General features: G+C 39.2%; 1 protein-coding gene and 1 pseudogene across 32 annotated transcripts in view; both read right to left on the minus strand.

Annotated features, from left to right (window-relative positions):
* Positions 1–143: 143 nt before the first annotated feature.
* LOC106008236 (OCIA domain-containing protein 1 pseudogene) lies at positions 144–1,416 on the minus strand (annotated as a pseudogene).
* A 9,015-nt stretch (positions 1,417–10,431) lies between these two features.
* Positions 10,432–20,595, minus strand: part of Dlg1 (discs large MAGUK scaffold protein 1) — a 220,945-nt gene continuing 210,781 nt past the window's right edge. For all 32 annotated transcript variants that reach the window (XM_087186996.1, XM_087186994.1, XM_087186992.1 and 29 more), the window contains 3 exons: positions 18,147–18,256; positions 14,168–14,259; positions 10,432–12,213 (listed from right to left, as the gene is read on the minus strand). In XM_087186996.1, coding sequence (XP_087043122.1) covers positions 12,107–12,213; positions 14,168–14,259; positions 18,147–18,256 — 309 coding nt within the window. In that variant the 3' untranslated portion in view covers positions 10,432–12,106. The remainder of the gene's footprint in view (positions 12,214–14,167; positions 14,260–18,146; positions 18,257–20,595) is intronic.

Genomic DNA, 20,595 nt, shown 5'->3' on the forward strand with positions numbered 1-20,595 from the left:
AAGTTGATTCTAGAGCATCACGTTTCTTAATAGTTTTAGAAGAGTATCTTTGCCTTATAATTTAAAACAATTTCCCAAACTGTACCCAATCATGCTATAATACCATCATTCACAGAGTTCCCCAAGGTGAGTACATTTACATATTAACACTAAAATCAATCTTTATTTAAACATCATAATAAGTCAAACCACAAAAACCTAGAATTTAGTTTTAGGAGTGTTTATGCAGACTGCTGCTGAGCTCAAAGCATGCAGGTATTTCATGATCACCCAAATAGAGCTGCAGATTGACACTCTTTCGATATGGCCAATGATAGGACTTTTCACTCATCCCGAGTATCTCCATATTTGTTTACTTTGAAAACCATTCTGTAAGGCAGGAAATTGTTCTTCTTACATTATGGACAAGGAAGCTGAACGCCTTTAAGACTAGCCTATCAAATGTAACTTTTGCCTTCTTGAAGCTTCTACTTCTGGAAGCATAGTTTATCACTTCATTATTCCACTAAACGTGTGTGAATATTTTCAATTACTGGGGCCCATCAGTAGTTTATCCTTATATTTCCACAACTTCTAAGAGACAGTTTCTCATGGACAAGAACCAAGTCTTATTCATCTTTTCTTCTTCTGTATCCATCTGACACCTACTGGTCCTTGAGGAATGTTGAATGAATGAAGAAACAAATGAAAGGAATAAAGAGGCTGAGTCAGGCTGATGGGTGAGTTTAGGTTGATGGGTGGTGGTGGGACATTCAGGTGACATCCAGCAGAAAAGATCATAAAATAAAGGTTAGACAGACGTTGGACCATAAAATGCTGAAATTCATTTCAAGGGAAGTTTCTACCGTGGGCCATATGATCATTAACATCGGTGGGACTGGATTCGTTGGATTCATTCATAGAAGCGCAGAATGGAACTGGCTCATAATGAGGAAGGGTCTCCTTTTCTATATTGTCTGCTGCTGGAGATGTCCACCAAAGAGGACTGATCTCCCACATTTGAGTCATATTTTGACTTTTGAGAATATTGTCTGGGTGGTGAAGATCATCTGATCATAAACTTCTCCAAGAGGAGAATTCTTGAGATTCTTGAACTTTTCTAGGCATGTTCTCCCATAAGAAAGCTTTCCAGCAAAGTATTGCATGATACAAGCAAATATAAGTTTAGGGATGGAACCAAATCTGGAAGACTTGAAAGGATTCCCTTACTTCCGGTCCTGAGTAATCAAATACTTGTCACAGCCAAAGGTAGAGACCTGAACCAGAAACATTCATCGCTGCATCTGGGAACATTCTTCTTCCTTCCTCTGTTGGAATGTAGTCAGCCCACAGGAGGGGAATTGGTCTTAGCACTTGTATATTGGTCTCTGGAAAATCAGCCCTCCCATTCATCTTTCTTATGGCAGGAAATGACATCAACACCCAAAATGTCAACGTTTTGAATCAATTCAGGACATTGAGGCAGCAATGACAGTTCAACTAGACAACTCATGGAAGAGCACTTCCAGACCTGCTTCAGAAGGTAGCAAGGATGATGGGATGAGTGTGCTTGAAGGGAGGGGGAGGACTTAGGGGGGCTTAATGACAATGTGTCTCTTACTGTAACACAGTGGGGCCTGAGCAACTCTGGTGTGGGACCCCAGAACAATAGTAGCCACACTAAGGAAGTTTTGGGAACAAAAGCTTTGGCTTCTGCTGCTGATGGATGGTTGGGTGAGGTGGCTTTTGATGTCTGCAGATGCGGTGCCTGTTTCTCTTGTACTCAGAACCTTAAACAGAGAGGATGACTTTTTTTGGGGGGGGGTATCGGGGATTGAACTCAGGACCTTGGGGTTTTGAGGCAGATGCAGTGCCACTGAGCTAAATCCCTGGCCCGGAGGATGACTTTTTTGAAGGTAGATGTTTTTCACTGTTAACTATTAATGCTGTTAACTGTTGTTAGTAGGGTCTAACGCTGAGGGGAAAGGAATGAAGAGAGCCATGAGATTTGGGGACCAGGATGTCCCCAGGGACTCTGGAGTATAGTAGGCACTCAACAAGTCACAACGGTACCACTTTCCAGTTATCTCTGTCAAGGCTCTTGGGTACAGAAGGATAGGAATGGTTGTTTTCAGGGCTCTGGGGCCAATGGTGTTTGTAGGAGACATTTGATCATCCGCAGAGCACATGTAGCTGGGAGGAGACTGAAGGTACAAGAAACGGGGCCTGTGGAGCATAAGGGGAGCTCAGCCAGGCAGATGGGAGCCCAAGAGGAAGAGACGCTGGGAAAGAGGGAGGGGCTGCCACTTGGGTCCAGAGTGTCACTCATGTCTTGAAGGCCTGATCTCAGTCAGTGTGCTGCTTGGTTGAGAAACGTTAGAGGGAACCAAGAGGGAGGTTTTAGGTTAGCAGGGTACATCCTTGGGGAAGATTGCAGGACCCTATCTCATTCTCTTTCAAGACCCGCCCAAGAGGTGAACGCCATGCTAGGATGTGCTCCACCCTCCTCACCTCCCGCCCGAGCCCTGAAAGCAACAGGTCCACCCTTCCTGCCAGAACACGGAGCCTCTGAAACGGAACTCAAAGAAGTCTTTTCTCATTTTAAGTTATCTTGGTATTTGTTACAGGAACAGAAAGCTAAAACAGACAGAAAGGCTCCCGGGTCAAGCCTGTAATCGAAGGTAAGGCCCTTAACTTGGAGCTCAGTTTATTATTTAATTATCAAACCACAAAAATTTTCTTTTCCTGAAAGTTTTACTTGGAGTAAAGATTTTAAAATGTAAAACGGGATAATCAAGGCTCAAGGGTGAATTCTGAAGATAAACTGTTAAAGCCATTAATCTCCATAGATTTCATTGAAAATGTTTTAATTCAAGCAAAAGCCAGTATAAAAGGAGGAGGTAAAGGGTAAAAAGTAAAATCAGGAATACAATATCTGGGTCTGTCACTAAGATTTTCACAGAAATTTATTCTCCAGCTACTTCCAAGGAGGATTTCAGCTGAGGGACAATGAAAATGTATATGCACAAGGAAGGTAAAATCGATACAAAAAGAGAAAAACCAAAAGCATGTTCTGGGAGATTATTACACCAGCAACCAGAAAGGAAAAGACTATAATTAGACAAAACATTTGACTGATTTAGAGATTTATAATCAGACCTCTCCTCCACTCTCGGCCCCTCCTCCACCTCCACCCCCACCAATCTGCACCCACAGCACTGCAGCGCACACGAGCTGTTTTTAGCATAGCAGAAGCCAGGCGGCGAAGGAGGCGCCATGTTCCCGCGGGCTGGTAGGTCCTGGGAAGCAGAGGAGCTGGGCACTCCAGTGCCCGGGGGAGGCGCCCTCTACTCTCACACCTGACGAGGTACAAGCAGCTCAGGCCGCAGGTGCGAGTTCAGTGGCCGTCCACTGGCTGCGCTAGGAATCTAGACAGCAAAGTCTCGGCTGGGAACCTTCTGTAGACCAGGGGCTCGGGTGGGCCTGGAAGAGTCGGGCTTGCATACTGGGACTTGGGAGGGGAAGCCACGACAGTTGGGAGGTGCTGGTGGCAAGGCTGGAACGTGCGTGACTCAGATCCAGAAGACGAGCTCGCACGCAAGGGTGTACCTAAGAGGCGTGGCTGAGGAGCTGGGCAGATGATTTACGGACCACACACTGTGTCCCAGGAACTGCACTTTACAGGCAAATGAGTTTAGATTTAGGACCCATGAAGGCCACCGAGTGTGGTGAAGCTCAGTCCAAGATGCACTTAGGAAAAGTCATCAGGCAGATGACTGGGTCAGCTCGGGAATTGATGAGCTGGGAGAGGCTTGGAGGGGCCTCTGTAGTAACCGTGACCCCGGGCATCCGCAGACCACAATGCTAAGTGAAGTAAATCAGACACAAAGGCTTGAAAGTTGCATGGGCCTACATATAAACAAAGTGCAACATAAAAGACAATAGGAAAGAAAGAGAAAACGTTATTGTAATCCAGCCTGGACAATGTTATCTAAAAGTGTACCTTGATTTAAAATAATTGTCTTATGTGTTTTTTGGCCTGTTAGTCTGGTTGTTAATCTTTAATTAACTTGAGAAGAACTTATAAAATAAGGTGGGTGTGGTGGTGCACACCTGTGATCCCAGCACTTGGGAGGCTGAGACAGGAGGTTTGCTGAGAGTTGGAGGCCAGCCTGGGCTACATAGTGAGTTTAAGGCCAACCTGAACTACACAGTGAGGCCCTGTCTCAAACAAACAAAAAACTTATAAACAAATGTAATGTTGGCAAAAAAAGGGGGGGGGGAGAAGGGGAAAATAATTGAGATGTTATGTACATGTACCAAGTCCCCACAATGAATGTAATCATTATGTATTGCAAATATGTACTAATAAAAATATAAAACAAAATAAAATAATCGAGACTTTGGGGTAGGAGGTGGATGAGGACCTAGGTTAGAGTGACAAGAGTGGAAATGACAGAAAGAAAAATGTGTTCAGAAAGAGTTAAAAGTATCTAGTGACTGAGGATGTTTACGGAGAGAAATGTTAAAAGCACTAAGGTAAAGCCTAGGTGATCAAGAACGTTAAGTACAACCACTATTAGACGTTTTAGTTACAAGATTAGTAAAGCTTTTCTTAGTAAGGGTGTGTCAGACACACTAGATATGCAAGCACTGAGCTTTCAGAGAAAGGGATTGATCTTCAGAAGATGTCTTTGCTAGTCTTAAATACTGCTAGAGAAGTAGATGTTTTTGATTAAATGATTCTCACAAGATTTGGAAAATCTTTTTGCAGAGACCCATAGTGTGGAACATATGGGACTTTCCTTAGCTTTCCCATCTGTAACATGAAGCTAATTTTAAATATCTCAAAGGAGAAAGATTACATCATCCCTTTTCTTCCAAAAGAAAGTTCATTATATCATTATTTTCCATTGGCAAGTTTCAAAGTTTTTTTTTAAAAAAATCATTCTATGGTAGTTAAAACTGTCCAAATGAAACTGGTCATTAACAATGGATTGGCAGAAATAGGGATAAATATATGCTCAATATTTCCACTTTGGCTAAACACCAGTAGTTGCAAAGCTTTAGTTTGGAACCAATCTAAAGGACTTTCCCCCCTATAAAACAGGCATACTGTGGTGAGAATGGAAAAGACCGATGAGCTCCTGTGTGACATCTGTATCCAGGGAAGGTCACACCAAACAACCAACCAGCAGAGCAGGTTCTGGTAAGAAACCCTCAGGTGCATATATGGGACTAGAATTAGGTTTCTATAAACTACCTAAGTGTTTAAAACACACTGAGGTTACTACCCAAGAGATGTTTAAAATGCAGAGGCACTTAGTATTTTTGAATAAAAAATCACAATCTTCTAGAGTTCAGAAAACTCCCCAGATTTTCAGAAATGGTCAAAGCCTTCTCTCCTAAATTAAATGGCTGTTTTCACTTGCTGAGGCCCCACTGTCTTTTGGCATCCATAAGGGATGGCTTCTAGGACCTCCGGTGGGTGCCAAACTCCGAGGGTGCAAATGTTTACATCGAGGTAGGTACTGTACATGATCTGGAGATGACTGTCAGCAATTGGAAGGCTATGCATAGGTTACATGCAAATCCTGTCTATCTAGTAACAGAGATGGCAGCATCTGCAGATTCTTGTATTGTGGGGGATGCTGGAATCAGCCCCCACCTCGGATACAGAGACGACTACTGTACACAAAGGGAATTAACTGTTACACAGGATGTTATGTTCAAAATGGTTTCATTTTATCCCAGTATTTTAGGGTGATTTAAAAAGGCATATGTACATAGTTGAGATGTTATGTACATGTACCCACCATTCCCCACAATGAAATCATTATGTACTGCAAATATGTACTAATAAAAAATGTAAACAAAATAATTGAGACCTCGGGGTAGGAGGAGGCTACTACTGTTTCTGATTTATGCTACTTAATAAACTGCATGTATTTTCCCAGGAAAACAGAAACAACACTCAGGTTAAACTCTGGCACAGCCTGAGGGCTTCAAATTCTTAAATGGTCCTTCTTGGAGTCTCCCCCTCCTGGCACAGTTCATTCTGTAAACAGGCCCTGTAGACCTATTATCCTAGGTTCAAAGTTTATGACAACAGGCTCGTGTGCAAGCGCCAAATGTGTGGATGCTCATGGGACTGATAGGGTGGGGTGGAAAGGGTCTATTATGATTTTCAGCCTCAAAAACCCATTTCTGTTTGCTGCTCCTTGTTCTTGCAGGCCCAGGGCACCCAGGAGCAGAAAACGATAGTGAAAAAACTGAAAGCAATCCTATAGTCCTTCAGCCAGTGGTTGACTGTGATACAGCCATTAAATGAAGTATCAGCAATAAAAGCAAATTATTATTATACCCAGCAATGCGACTTCTGAAGCTTTTGTCAAGGGAAGAAAGCCACACCCAAGATGCTACACAGTTTGATTCCACTCTTATGACATCCAGGGAAAGACAAAGAAAGAGCACAGGCTTGGGGGTAGGTGGGAGTACTGGCCACCTAGGGACAAGTATGAGAGAATTTCGTGGCATGAGGAAACTGCCGTGCATTGTGTTTACATTATGGTGGGGCTTATGTGACTATACGCATGTGTCCAAACTCAGAACAATACCAGAGTAAATCTTGCTGTAGCCAAATTAAAAAAAATACAAGGAAGGATAGTGGTTTTCTTTGGGGGAGTAGTGATTAGGAGGGGTGGTAGTTATGGTCTGTATGTACTCTGAGCTTTGTGCTGGTTAAAAATTGAGATACATGCACATTCTTATTCACACATTACATGCTGTCTTACTCTTCTCATTTCTGAGACAAAGACAAAATACCTGATGCCCAAAGTTAAGGGAGGAAAGGTTTATTTGGCTCAGTCTGTAGAGGTTTCAGTCCCATAGCTGGCTGGCTCCAAGGCAGGGCAGCATGGCAGACAGGCAGCACAGCAGAGAAACAGTTCATGGCTGGCAAAGGCAGCAAAGCAAGCAAAGGGCAGACAAGCCTCTTTCTGTTTTGTATATTGTATCCAGGCTACCAGGATTAGGTTGGTTGCTAAACAGACCAGGGGCTGATTTAGTAACCATCCACCCTTAATCCTAGCATTACACCATTAATCAATCACACACTCTAGATGCAGGCACCTCTGAAAAAGCCCCACCTATGACTGCACGGGACTTTGAGGGGACATCTAGACATAAGCCGTAACACACATATACTTTATTTCAATAAAAAGTAAAATAAAAACTCTATTCTTGACCCATCTCTGGTACTCTTCCCCCAATTCTTCTCCTATCTGCTAACTACTATGATTGGTAAGAGACACCAGGACAGTGGGGGCAAACCCATGGCACACATGTCACAGCAGGCTGCTTGTACCACTGACAGCTCTAAAAGGGCTCACCATTGCTGCACTGGCAAAGTCAGTGTGTGAAACTTCTTGGTGGTTTGGTATCTGTTCCCCAATCTCAAAAAATAAGTTAGTTAAGGGCCAGGGATTTAACTCAGTGGTTCCACCTCCTGCCTTGCAAGCGTAAGGACCCAAGTTCAATCCCCGGTACCAAAAAAAAAAAAAAAAAAGTTGACCAATTGTTTTTCACAATGTTGTTCAGTAGATAGGGTTTATTTTACTGGCTCTTAGCCATATTTAAAAAGGAAATGGGGACCCGGGATTTAGCTCAGTGGTTCTACCCCCAGCCTTGCAAGCATGAGGACCAGAGTTCGATCCCCAGTACCAAAAAAAAAAAAAAGTTGACCAATTCTTTTTTACAATGTTGTTCAGTAGACAGGGTTTATTTTACTGGCTCTTAGCCATATTTAAGAAGGAAATGGGGGACCGGGGATTTAGCTCAGTGGTTCCAGCACCTGCCTTGCAAGCTCAAGGCCCTGAGTTTGATCCCTGGAACCAACAAAAAAGGAAATGGAGAAAGAGCTGGTCGACAAAGTAGTAAGCAGTGACAGTCAAACTGAATGAAAGAAACTCTTTGGGTTTCGCCACCTGCTGCGCAAGCGCAAAGACCCAAGTTCGATCCCCGGTACCAAAAAAAAAAACTCTTTGGGTGATTTAAGTAATGTTGTCCTATTGTCTTAGCCCTGTTTCTAGACTCTTGATAATTAATGTTCTGGAGAACTGTTAGAGACTATTGGGTGTAGAACTGTAGACACTAGGGCAATTTATGAAGCTGAGATGTCTTGTGGTTCCATGTTTGGAGTTAGGGTGGGTGACAAGAGCAGTAGGTCACAACACACAAATAGGGATCTTCAGGGTAAGAGATCAGTGAGTCTGATTAGAGGGACTGAAATGTAAATCATTTCCTACCTTAAGTCTACCAAAGGAAAGTTCTTTACATGCAATGAAGAATGGTGAACTTTATTCTCAGTCTTCGACTACCAACCATAAACACACTCTGGGGTCAGAGGAAGAATGGGTGTTGAATATCAAGTATCAGATGTGACTGGTGTTTTGCATACACCATTTAAACCTTGTAACAATTCTGCAGTATATTCAAATCCCATTTCAACTATGGTAAAAAGTAAGGGTCAGACTGAGCTGCACAACTCTAGTTTCTCACTCCAAAGGAAAAGGGAATTAACTTTTAGTGTGTGTCTGTCTTATAATCACTAACCTTCAAAATATCTCCATTTTAGAGAAGTACACAGCAAGGATGATGTAGCCTGCTCAAGGTTATGTAAGGGATAAGTGGCAGAGCTGACATTCAGACCCAGCTCATTCCACAGCCCAGTGTTTTTTTTTGGTACTGGGGATGGAGCTCAGGACCTTGTGCTTGCGAGGCAGGCATGGAGCCACTGAGCTAAATCCTGGCCCTCAAGCCCAATTTTCACGTTACAGACCACTGCTGCCAAAGTCAGTGAGTGCTGTATTGTGCAACTCTGGAGGGAGGTGAATGGAATCTTTTTTTTTTTGGTACCAGGGATCGAACTTGGGTCTTTGCGCTTGCGCAGCAGATGGTGAAACCACTGAGCTAAATCCCTGGCCCAGGTGAATGGAATCTTTAAAACACCAGATATCTCAAACTTGGGCCAGAAAAATGACACCTGTTTTTCTGATATCTTTAAAATGCAAATTCCTCAATGAAATAAACATCAATATTTACTTTTCCATCAGTAATTCAAGTCTCTGGGATTAAACAGCCCATCATTTACTAGGGAGCCACAGAAAGTCAGAACAGGAAAGCAATCAAACATGTAGCCACATTTTAGAGGCATTTTCCTGCCAATTAAAGGACATTAAGATGCATATAAAATATGGAATATTTAATAAGTATGTGAAACTGTATTCTTATTCCCTGTGCATCAGAATAGCGGATTTCTTTCCTAATGAATACTGTTCCAACTTTGGTTCTGAGGAGGTGCCTTTCTTGTATGTCACTGTGACAGTGCTAGATTAGGCTGTGCTGACTCCTGATCTTTCCAGCTGTGGTGGGAATGACTTACTCTGTAAGTCTGTCCTAACTGTGTGACTCTGCAAGGACCTGCACCCAAATCTCTCTCTTTTTTATTGGTACCAGAGATTGAACTCCAGACCTTGCGCTTTCGAGGCAGGAGCTGGAACCACTGAGCTAAATCCCCAGCCCCCAAATCTCTTTATTTATAAACAGGAGCTATGATAACGTAAGTCACAGTGCCTTACACAATAGGAAGTGAAAATGAGGGAGCAGAGTATTTTGGAAAAACGCACACTAGGGACGACAGAGAGCCTTGGATCTGAACACAGAGCATTACCACTTACTAAATCATCTCAGGCAAGAGATTTCCCTTAAGCCTTGGAGCAGGGCTGGTAACAACTTAAGACCTTATTTTTCAAAATTAAGCGATCATATACAGGCACTAAAGGGGCTACTGCATAGTACTCAGCAATTAATAATTTCATTAATAACTATATCATCTAGAATATAAAAATATTTTCTCACCAAAACAAAAAAAATCAATATATTCAAGCCAGGTGTAGTGGCACATGCCTATAATCCCAGCACTCTATTGAGGCAGGAGGATCACTAGTTTGAGTCTAGCCTAGGCAACTTAGTGACTTCTTAGTGAGAACCTGTCTCAAAATACACACCAAAAAAGGGCTGGAGATACAGTGATGTAGCTCAGTTGCAAGGCCTTGGATTCAATACTCAGTTAAAAAAAAAAAATCCAGAAAGCAATGTACCTCAGATTTTTAACACATAAATAGCATCATTTTAGAATTTGTTGGTATTTACAACATGTGACTATTTAGTAAATACTCCAAAATACCTTGTAAGGTGCTTTTTGGAGCTCTTGAGATTTTGTAATTGTCCTCAAGAGTGTTTGTTTGGTGACAATCTGCTACATTTACTGTGAGAGCTATAATACAATGCCAAGTGGTTACTGAATTCAGGTTATAAATTATATAATGCCCCAAACTGTTCCAAGAAAGAATTAGCTTATAAAATAATTTTTCTTTCAAAATTCAAGACACATTTAATGTGAATTTTACAATAAAGTTTATTAGCTGTTCTCCTCTTTCTCACAAATGGAATGGATAATGTTCATAATTCTTTACAAACCAGTATTCATTTAAGAAATTTTAACGAGGAGGTTGTCAAAAACCACATATTTAATAAACAACTCCAAAGAGAATGAGAAGCCAAATGATATTAATAAAAAGGACCAGAGGAACTGTTTTCTGAACTCATTTCTACCTTTTATGAAAATTTAATTGCTCACCATGAAGAACTGTGCAACCCTAGAGCAGAGCAGCTACACAAGATAAGGGCTCCTGAGGGGAAAACACACCGAGAAAGGGGGGTTTCACCTGTTTTCTGTTAATCGAAGGAGAACTAGGAGGAAAGGCAGAGGACCAAAATCAAACCTAAGGACAAGAACAATGACATTAGAAAACCAAGAACCTTTTGAAAAATTCTATAGAAAAGAGGAGAACATGCTTATTCTTTCACTTGCAATCTAATGACCCTAGAAGTTTCTCCTCACAACCACCACACCCCTGTGTTCAGCTCACAGATTAAAGAAGGTAAGTCTTATCAATTAATATTTAATTTAAAAACCAAACAAAAAGTAGGTGGCAAAAGAAAAAATATATTTTAAATATATATGTTTGTGTGTGCAACTATGTAAAGAAAATAATTCCATAGTTACAGAGTTTAAAGAAAGTTATATATATATTTATATATATATATTTTATTATAACAAAATAGGCAGTTATTGTGGGTAAAATATTCATTAAAATCTGACCCCTAAGAATACATTTAAAATTTTAGGCTATGAATTGGATTCCTTTTCCAATGCCATGATGATGACTACATCTCCACTGTAATGTCTCTTCTGTCTGCATTTATGTCTATGGAATTTTCTCAACCTTCAGTGTAAAAGGTGGGCTTCCTACCGCCTCCACATGACCTTAACTCAGAAAATGGGATGATCATTATGTATGAACAACTTTTGTGAGACACTACAGTGTTGCACAAGTAGATTAAAAACATTTGAACACTGTTGTTCCTACCTAATGTATTGGGGCGGAAAACTTGAAATAATAAAAGACTTTAAGAACTCTATGAAAAGTGAATATCCCTTGTGAAATTATGAAAGTTAACGCAGACATTAATTTTGAAATAAAAAAATCTTATTTGTCGATAATGAAATAATTACTTTGATACAGAAGTCAATTGGGAAAAGGGCTTGAGAGCTAATACACTGGCCAAACCATGCTATTAAAGTTAAGCGTGCATAGTTGCTCAAAGTCTACTAAATCACTTGTTAAAACCACTTTTCTTTCATTTGTACTGAAATTTCAAAAGGATGTATATAAAGCTATTCTGAAAATCTCTTAAAGTTACTTTCCCTTAAACATTAAGGAGTTTTATCACAATTTCTGCATCTCCCCAGACCCTTAACAGCTGGTCAGGCCATCCATCTTCAGTTCTGGAAAATGGTCACAAACCATAGTGACGTAGAATAATACAGATGATGCAACACGAAGGAGACAGTAGATATCAAAAATAAGCACAACTGGGACCATGATGAATGAGAGATGATTCAACATGAATGGAGTACTAAAGACAGACTCCAAAAGGAAAGGGCAAAGAAGTGTCAAAGAAAATGAGACTGTGGAAAAGAGAAATAGAGAAACATCAGTCCTCATAACTTTTCTTTTGCTGGAACCCAGATGTAAGGACCAGATTGTTCTTCTATGATTTGCTTCACTTGGTTGTAAATGTCTTCCAGCGTATCGCCCTGTACAATAGCTACAATGAGAGAAAAAAACCCAGAAATCTCCATTAATTGTCTATCTTTGAAATCAGTTATTCTTTTTTTTTTTTGGTTATCAGGGATTGAACTCAGGACCTTGCACTTGTGAGGCAGGTGGCGGCACCACTGAGCTAAATCCCAGCCTCCATCAGTTATTCTTGACAGTTACTCATCTAGGAAGAGTCACCATTTATCTACGGTTTGCTTAGTGGCGTTAATTTTACTATTTGTATAATGTACAAATTTTTATTTTAAAAACCGAAAAAAATGAGATTTGGTTATTTTCTCTTTTGCTTATTATTTGTTTTGTCTATCATGTAAGTGAGTACTGGTTTCATTTGCTCATTCATTTGGCGGTGCTGGAGATTGAATCTAGGATCGGGAACATGCTTAACACACTGAGGTTACTCTCAGCCCTTGGGTTTATTCTTTCAAGACAAATTACATATTTCCTTAACTTTCCTGATTTTTGCATAATGTGCAGAGAAAAGGAGAGTGGGTTCAGTGCCAGAGAGCAAGCATGGCTACTTTTCTGGTTTATTTTGGGTAGTTGGATCTTAGGGGAGAAGAGCTAGTTATAGATTGGTATTACTTTCTCCAGGTTGCTACTATGACCAGGTACTGGAGTGGAGGGGACCTGAGATGCATAATCTGTACTGTGAGTAGTTAGGAATTATTAAAATCAATGTTGCAAACTTTCTCTACAGTCCGAAATTATGTATAAATAAAAAATGGTAACAATTACCAACAACTAATTCTCTGGGAATACTTGGGAGTCCCAGAGGTCTGTGAGGAATAAAGGTCAGTTAATCAAACAATAACAAAAAGTAAGTCTTACCAGAAAGCACTAAGCATGAGTAACTTTAAAAAAAACAGAAAATGTTTACTTATAAATGAAAGAATTCAAATTTATGCCATATAAATCATCAAACTGCAAAACAATGCTCAGTGATTTTGGAAGATCATCACAGATATAGATTTCCATGTCTCAAAAACCTAGAATTAAAGTCCAAATGAAGATTTTCAGTCAAATTTTCTATTTGATGATTGGGATTATGCACAGTACGCGGCTAGGGGAATAGTTCAATGGTACAGAGCTGGCCTACCATGTGCAAGGCCTTGGGTTCAATACAATTAGGAATGAAGGGAAAAAAAGTAAAAGGGTATGCACATGTTTAGGGACGGGTTATAACATATACAGTTAAGAATGCTTGATTAACCAAAAAATTAAATACTGTAATATTTACTAGCATCAGTTTTGTGAGAGTTCACATTTTGAGCAAAATACATTCATGCCTTAATCAGAGAGTAGAATGGGTAGGGGATTTTGGGAAATGTTGGTCAAAAGGTACAAACATGGGGCTGGGGATTTAGCTCAGTGGTTCCACTGCCTGTCTCAAAGGCACAAGGTCCAGAGTTCGATCCCCAGTACCAAAAAAAAAAAGGTACAAACTTAACACTTGTAAGAAAGGGACCTAATATTAACCTGAAATGGTAACTGTGGTGACAGATGTTATATGATTGCAGTAATCCACATGCTATGTATATGCATATCAAATTACACTATACACTCCAAATATATACAAACTGTTAATTATATCTTAATATAGCTGGAAAAAATAGATCAAAATTTATAAAAGATAAAAGTCAGAATTTCATATAAGAAATCAAATCTACTTTGACCATACTTTTCTCTGGTCAAATAATTCACTTCAATATATGCTGTCCTAATCAACAACTTAAGAAACATTAAATTTCAAGATTCCCCATTTACCACTGCCTAGGTTAGATGAATTTTCCACAGAAGAAAAGCACAGTTTATTCTGAAAATGATAATTCTGATTACTCCCAGAGATGTGGACATAATTCAAAATACATTTGAATGTATCAGTGCAAGTGGGTTCAAAGCAACATTCTATTATAAAGGACACTGTCACACATGGTCCCAACCTGTGAAATGCTCAGTAAATTCCTGTTCCAGTTTCATGGCTCTCTCAAACGTTTTTCTGGCTTGTTCTTCTGTCAGACGCTTATTCATTTCCCTATGCAGATAAATTTAGAAACTGGTAATTACACCACATTATAATATTCAAAAAAAAAAGGAGAGAAGACACATAAAACATAAAATCATAAAAAGTTGAGCTCTGTTGAAAACATGAATGTCATTAAGAACAGATTTAGCTTATATCTGGAACAAAAAAAGGGCTTTACATTCTGCAAGGGATCAAGTAGCCCCCTAGGATCCCCTAAGGATTACTTTATAACATTCTTGACTAAAAGAAATTTCATATTAAGACCGACAGATTTACCTACTAATTTACAGAAAATAAAGAGGATACATGAATGTTAGTAACACCATGAAAAGATAATCAGAAAATACAGAGTGAGGAGAAATGACCTGGTTTCTTCACAAAGTAATTGGGGTGATGGGGTGGGGAGAATGAGAAGGAATGAGAATCTATAGACTAAAAAACTTAACAGTCATGAGTATCTGGACCTGGAACATCCGGAAATGAACACATTAAAAAAACAACTACGAAATAACCAGGAAGCCTTGATTATTTGATGATATCAAATTATTATTTTATGTATGAGAATCACTGTTGTTTTTAAATGTAAACAAGACTCTCAAATAAACACAAATATAAGCATGAAATGATGTGTCTAGATTTGTTTCAAAATAATCTGTAGTGGAGGGGTAAGGAAGTGGAGGATAGATGAAACAAGAGTGTTATGTTGGTAAATTTTGTTGTAGCTGGGTGAGGGGTATACAGAGGTTTGTTCCTAATTTGTGAGGGAAAACTTTCAATATTTCACCATTGAGTATGATGTTTTCTTTTGTATTTTGTATAGTTACTGTTGAATGTTCTGTCACCCTACAGGGTTCCCTTGAGCATTTCTTGTAGGATAGGTCTAGTGGCAACGAACTTCCTCAGTTTTTGGTTATCTGAGACTTGATTTCTCCCTCACTTCTGAACAGTTTTGCCAGCTATGGGATTCTTGGCTAACACTTTTTTCTCATTTCTAAAGTTTCTGATGACAATTCTGCTGATAATCTTACTGGGAAAATCTCCTGTATAAGATGAGGCACTGATTGCTGCTTTCAAGATTCTTTGTTTCCCAACAGTTTGATTATAATGTGCCTCAGTGAGGGTCTGAATTTATTATGCTTGGAGCTCATTAATTTCTTGCATGTTTGTATTTATGTTTTTTATTAAAACTAGGAAAAATTTTGGCTTTTTTTTTTTTTTTTTTTGTACTGGGGATCAAACTTGGGACCTTGTGAGGCAGGCGGAACCACTGAGCTAAATCCTTGGCCCTTGGCCACTATTTTTTCAAATAATTTCTCTACCTCTCTCTCACTTCTTCTGGGACTTCCACACTGTATATGTTGGTTGACTTAATGGTGTTTCAGTTTCCTTAAGCTCTGTTCACTTTTCCTCAAGGTTTGTTTTCTTGTGTTCCTGACACTTGGTAATTTCCATTGGCCTGGGTTTTTTTTTTTTTTTGTTTGTTTGTTTTCTGAGACTGGGTCACACGATCTAGCCCAGGCTGGCCTGAACTCATGGTGAACCTCCTGCCTCAGCCTCCCGAGTGCTGGGATTACAGGCGTGTGCTGCCATGCCCAGCTCCACTGTTCTTTTTTTTTTGGTACTGGGGATCAAACTCAGGACCTTGTGCTTGGCAAGGCAGGTGCGGTGCTGCTGAGCTAAATCCCTGGTAACACCCCTCCCCCCTCCCCCTGGGGTACCAGGGAGTGAATTTAGGACCTTGCACTTGTGAGGCAGGTATGGTGCCACTGAGCTAAATCCCCAGCACTCACTGTCCTATCTGTATGTCTGCTGATTCTTCAGCCTGCTCAAATCTGCTGTGGAATCTAATTAAAAAGAATTCAGTTACTGTTCTTTTCAGCTCCAGAATTTCTTTTTCATTTCTTTTCCTGGTTTTCTCTTTACTGTTATTTCTATTTTGCTCACATATAATTTCCTTGACCTTGTCCATGTCTTTTTGTTTTTTGAGCATTTCTAAAACAGCGAAAGTCTATGTCTAGTAAGTCTGACACCTGGTCTTAGAGATCATTTCTATTAACTTATTTTTCCTTTGAATGAATGGGCAATACTTTTTTTGTTGATGAAAACTGGACATTTGAGTCTTATTAGGATGTAACTCTAGAGATAAAACTTTCCCTTTTCCCCAGGGTTTGCAATTTTATTTAAAATTTATTTATTGTGCAGTGTTTCTGTGCTAAGGATTGGCTTGAGGTGTAAACTTTGGGTTCTGTCAGGCATTTTCTTTTTTTTTTTGGTACCAGTGATCGAACTCAGGTCCTTGTGCTTGCAGGGCAGGCGCCAGAACCACTGAGCTAAATCCCTGGCCCCTGTCAGGCATTTTCTGAGACTGTGTCTTTCCAGAGTAATATATAGTGGCTCTCTAGATCCCCCCTGTATATGTCGTTATTTCTGAATGTCCTGGACTAGCTACCAAAAGGGGAAAAGGTGCTGATCCTTTAAATCCTTGGAAGTTACTTCATCCTTGGGGGCAGGAATGTGCAATGATGGCTTACTGCCTTTATCTGTGTACCTCCAAGATCAGAAGCAGCAATCCTTTATCACACCACAGATCCCTGGCATTTGGAGACCAGGGTCCTGCTGCCCACCCTGGCACTCACAGATTGTGTGCCAGGTGCTCAAGGATTATATCACACTGCCTGTTATGGGGCGCTAAGCAGCACTACTACACTAGGAACTGAAGGGAAGGTGCAAGCTTTCAACAGAGTTCCAAAATAACTGTCAAGACAGATGCTGCCGTATGATTGTTTTGTAGGGAGAAAGGTGGTTCTATTATTTGGAGATCCTCTTTTGTGATGTGCCCAACCCCATTTATTCTGTTGTCTCTCTAGCTCCACCACACTGTTTTCTCTTTGTGGTGCAGGGGATTGAACTTAGGGCCTTGGCACATGCTAAGCAGGTGCCCTACTATAAACTTATAGCCCTGACTCTGTAAGAAACTTTTAAATTTGTGTAGTTCCATATCCTTGATTTTTTAATGTGATTAATTCCAGACAGGTGTGTTAGGTTTCCTCATGATGATTTTGGAATTATTCTTGTTCCCCTAAATAGCTGTCAATTTGTGCCTTACATATTTTTGGGACTGTGCTATTAAGTGCAAATGAATGGATACATGTATTTTCCCGATGGAGTGTAACCTGCATTTTTATTAAATATACTGTACCTCTTTATCTCTAGTAATATTTCTCACTTTAATGTATACTTTGACAGTAATGGAAAGCTAGTCTACTTCTGGTTAACATTTACATGGTATATCTTATGTATTCTTTTATTTTCAACCTTTTCATAGCCTAAAATTAAAAGTATATCATGACAACCGTATCATCGTGTTTTTCTTCATCTATTCTGACAAATTTTGTCTTTTAATTAGAACATTTAAGCTAGCATTTACTTTGGCAGTAAACAGAGGGGTCTATTTACTGAAATATTTGGGTTCACTTATACCATTTTACTGTTTATATTGTTTTGAGCCATGTGATCTATGTCTCTATTTGCTGTTTTCTTTTAATTTCTATTTAGATTCTGCTTTTTTCCCCCCTCTCTTATGTAGTGATATATTTTTTAATTCTCTTAATGGTTCTTAGAGCTGTACTACTCAATTCAGTGGTTATTCTTAGCTACATGTGGCTCTTTAAAATTCTAATAGATGTAGCTATATTTTAGTATTATAAATGGTGATGGTGACAATGATGGTTAACATCATACAGTATTTAATCCTCATCCAGAGGTACGTACACTCCATAAGGTGGATACACAGGCTATTATTATCTCCAGTATATAGATAAACTGAGATGCAAGGAGGGTAAATACTTAACTCAAGATTTGTGCTTAGCAACTACATATTAGGCATTTGCACTTACATGATATTTTCCACAGATTTGGGTTTAATGAAAACGGATATTGGATAAAGTTGTGCAATTTGTAATCTCTTTATGGCATTTCCAGACACATCGAGGATACAGTGTTTACCCTAAAAGAGAATAAAATAGAAAAACAAGTGAACTAAGTCTTTTTAATTATATCAAAGGTACATTTCTTTTAGGCACAAAATCTAGATTATCCTATGTCTGCATCTTTTCACTTTAGGCAAATTATCATTTCTACTAGCAAATATTAGAGAGAAAATGAAATAAAACAATGATAATGATTACAAATAATTAATCTGCAATTCTAAAATAATTACTACATTTAAAAAGGAATAAAAATATGGTCCCCAGGGCCGGGGATTTAGCTCAGTGGTGCTGCCACCTGCCTTGCAAGTACAAGGTCCCGAGTCTGAGCCCCCGTACCAAAAAAAAAACGTATCCAAACTTCTAGCTATTACAGACCAATTTCTCAAAATGGTGACCTAATATAGGGTCTCTACCTTTAATTTTGTTAAAGAGAGGGCATTGGTAAAAAGATTTCAAACTAGCATCTTCCCACAACCATAATTTCATAAAGAATATGATCAACAGAGGGCAAAGAATCCTAGAATAAGGATAAATCTTCACTTGATCTTAGCCAAAAGGCTGAGAAGCAATATAATGACAAATCTTCTAAACTGAATAAATGTGTAAAACCTCACTACTACTATTCTATCATTTTTTTATTTTATTGGGGATTGGCAAATACTTTATCATTAACTGGCATTTGGGAGCCTGAACCTGAATTTAAATGACAACTTTTCTGACATGTTTAAATTCATTGGCAAAGGTCATTTTACATTTTTAATAGATGAACATTTCCATGTTAAACAGGGTAGTATTTACAGTAAGTCCCTGACTTCTGAACATTCGAGTTGCAAACTTTCATAGGTGTACTGTATAAGAGTCACTTTGATGGATATGAATGATTATGACTTATAAAGGTGTTCCCAGAATGGAACTTGTTCACAATTTGGGGACTGTGTATCTTTTTTTTTTTTTTTTTTATACTGAGTCTTTCTATGTACCCCATGCTGACCTCAAACTCATAATCTTGCCCCTGCCTCCCAAGTGCTGGGATTTCAGGTGTGCACCAACATGTCCAACTAATTTATTAGACTTTATTATAACATATTTTAAATGAGGTCCTCCCTCATAAAGCACATTCTAAGCAAAAGGCCTGAGAACATGTAAATAAATGGTCATTTCAACTTAGCAAGTATATTTAAAATGAAAAATTGTTAAATATTTCAAACATTGAAAAGCAAAAACAATGTATCCATCACCCATTTTCACACTAATATTTTACATGATTGCTTAGAAATAAAAAACTGACATTCTATCACATTTGCTTTATTTTCTCAATATATGGACATAATAGTGAGAATAAATTGCAGACTTAATGTTCCTTTACTCCGTATTTCTGACAGCAGTGGCAGCTTGTACATAATCACAGTATAACTCTAAATGTTGTCTAATGATGTCCTTTACTATAAAAAAATAAAAACTTCCTGGTCTGGGATCCAATTCAGGATCCATTCAGGTGTAATCTCTTCACTTTCCAGCAAGCTGGCACAGTTCCTCAGTCTGCCTTTTTCATCACTGTTTTTGAAGAACACAGAACATTTATGTGACAGAATAAGCCTCAATGGGTTAGTCTGCCTCTCCACTGGCAGCTGGCATGCTGGAGTTCTTGGCAGGGACGCCTCAGACATCGTGCTGTGTCCTCAAGTCTACCAGATCAGGAAGACATACGGTACCTGTGTGCTCTATTACAGTGATCTTCATTTTGATCACTTGTCTTTCCACTGTAAATAAAATTCTATTTTTTTTTTTGGTACCAGGGATCCAACTCTGGACCTTACACTTGTGAGGCAGGTGCGGTACCACTGAGCTAAATACCCGGCCCAATAAAATCCTATTTTTACCTTTGGAATGGGTAGGTACTTTGGGGAGGATATTTTGAGTATGCAAAAAGCTTATCAATTTCCCTCATTAATATTACCATGCCTAATGATTCTTACTGGAAACAGTTACTATGGTTTTTAAAGACAGATTTCTTAATTTCATCATTTCTTTTACTTTAACAGATATTCTAATGTAAGGTAAAGCTTTCCATTCTACCTGTTTATTCATGTATTTATGTAATTATGGACTGCTAGATTCTTACTTTATTCTATGTGTTACAATCAGCTATTACCATCATTTTGATGTTCAAATATTAACATAGTTCTAAAAGTCAAAATTGTACAGAAATCTATACTCACATGGGGGCTAGGGATTTAGCTCAGTGGTTCTGGCACCTGCCTCGCAAGCGCAAGGTCCCGAGTTCGATCCCAGGTAAAAAAAAAAAAAAAAGAAATCTATACTCACAGAAATGCCCCACCACCAGTCCCTTCTACTC

The sequence above is a fragment of the Heterocephalus glaber genome, unplaced genomic scaffold, assembly GCF_053883595.1.
Source record: "Heterocephalus glaber isolate CG9 unplaced genomic scaffold, H.glaber_assembly_v1.0 deba00001504, whole genome shotgun sequence".
NCBI classification, from domain to species: domain Eukaryota; kingdom Metazoa; phylum Chordata; class Mammalia; order Rodentia; family Bathyergidae; genus Heterocephalus; species Heterocephalus glaber.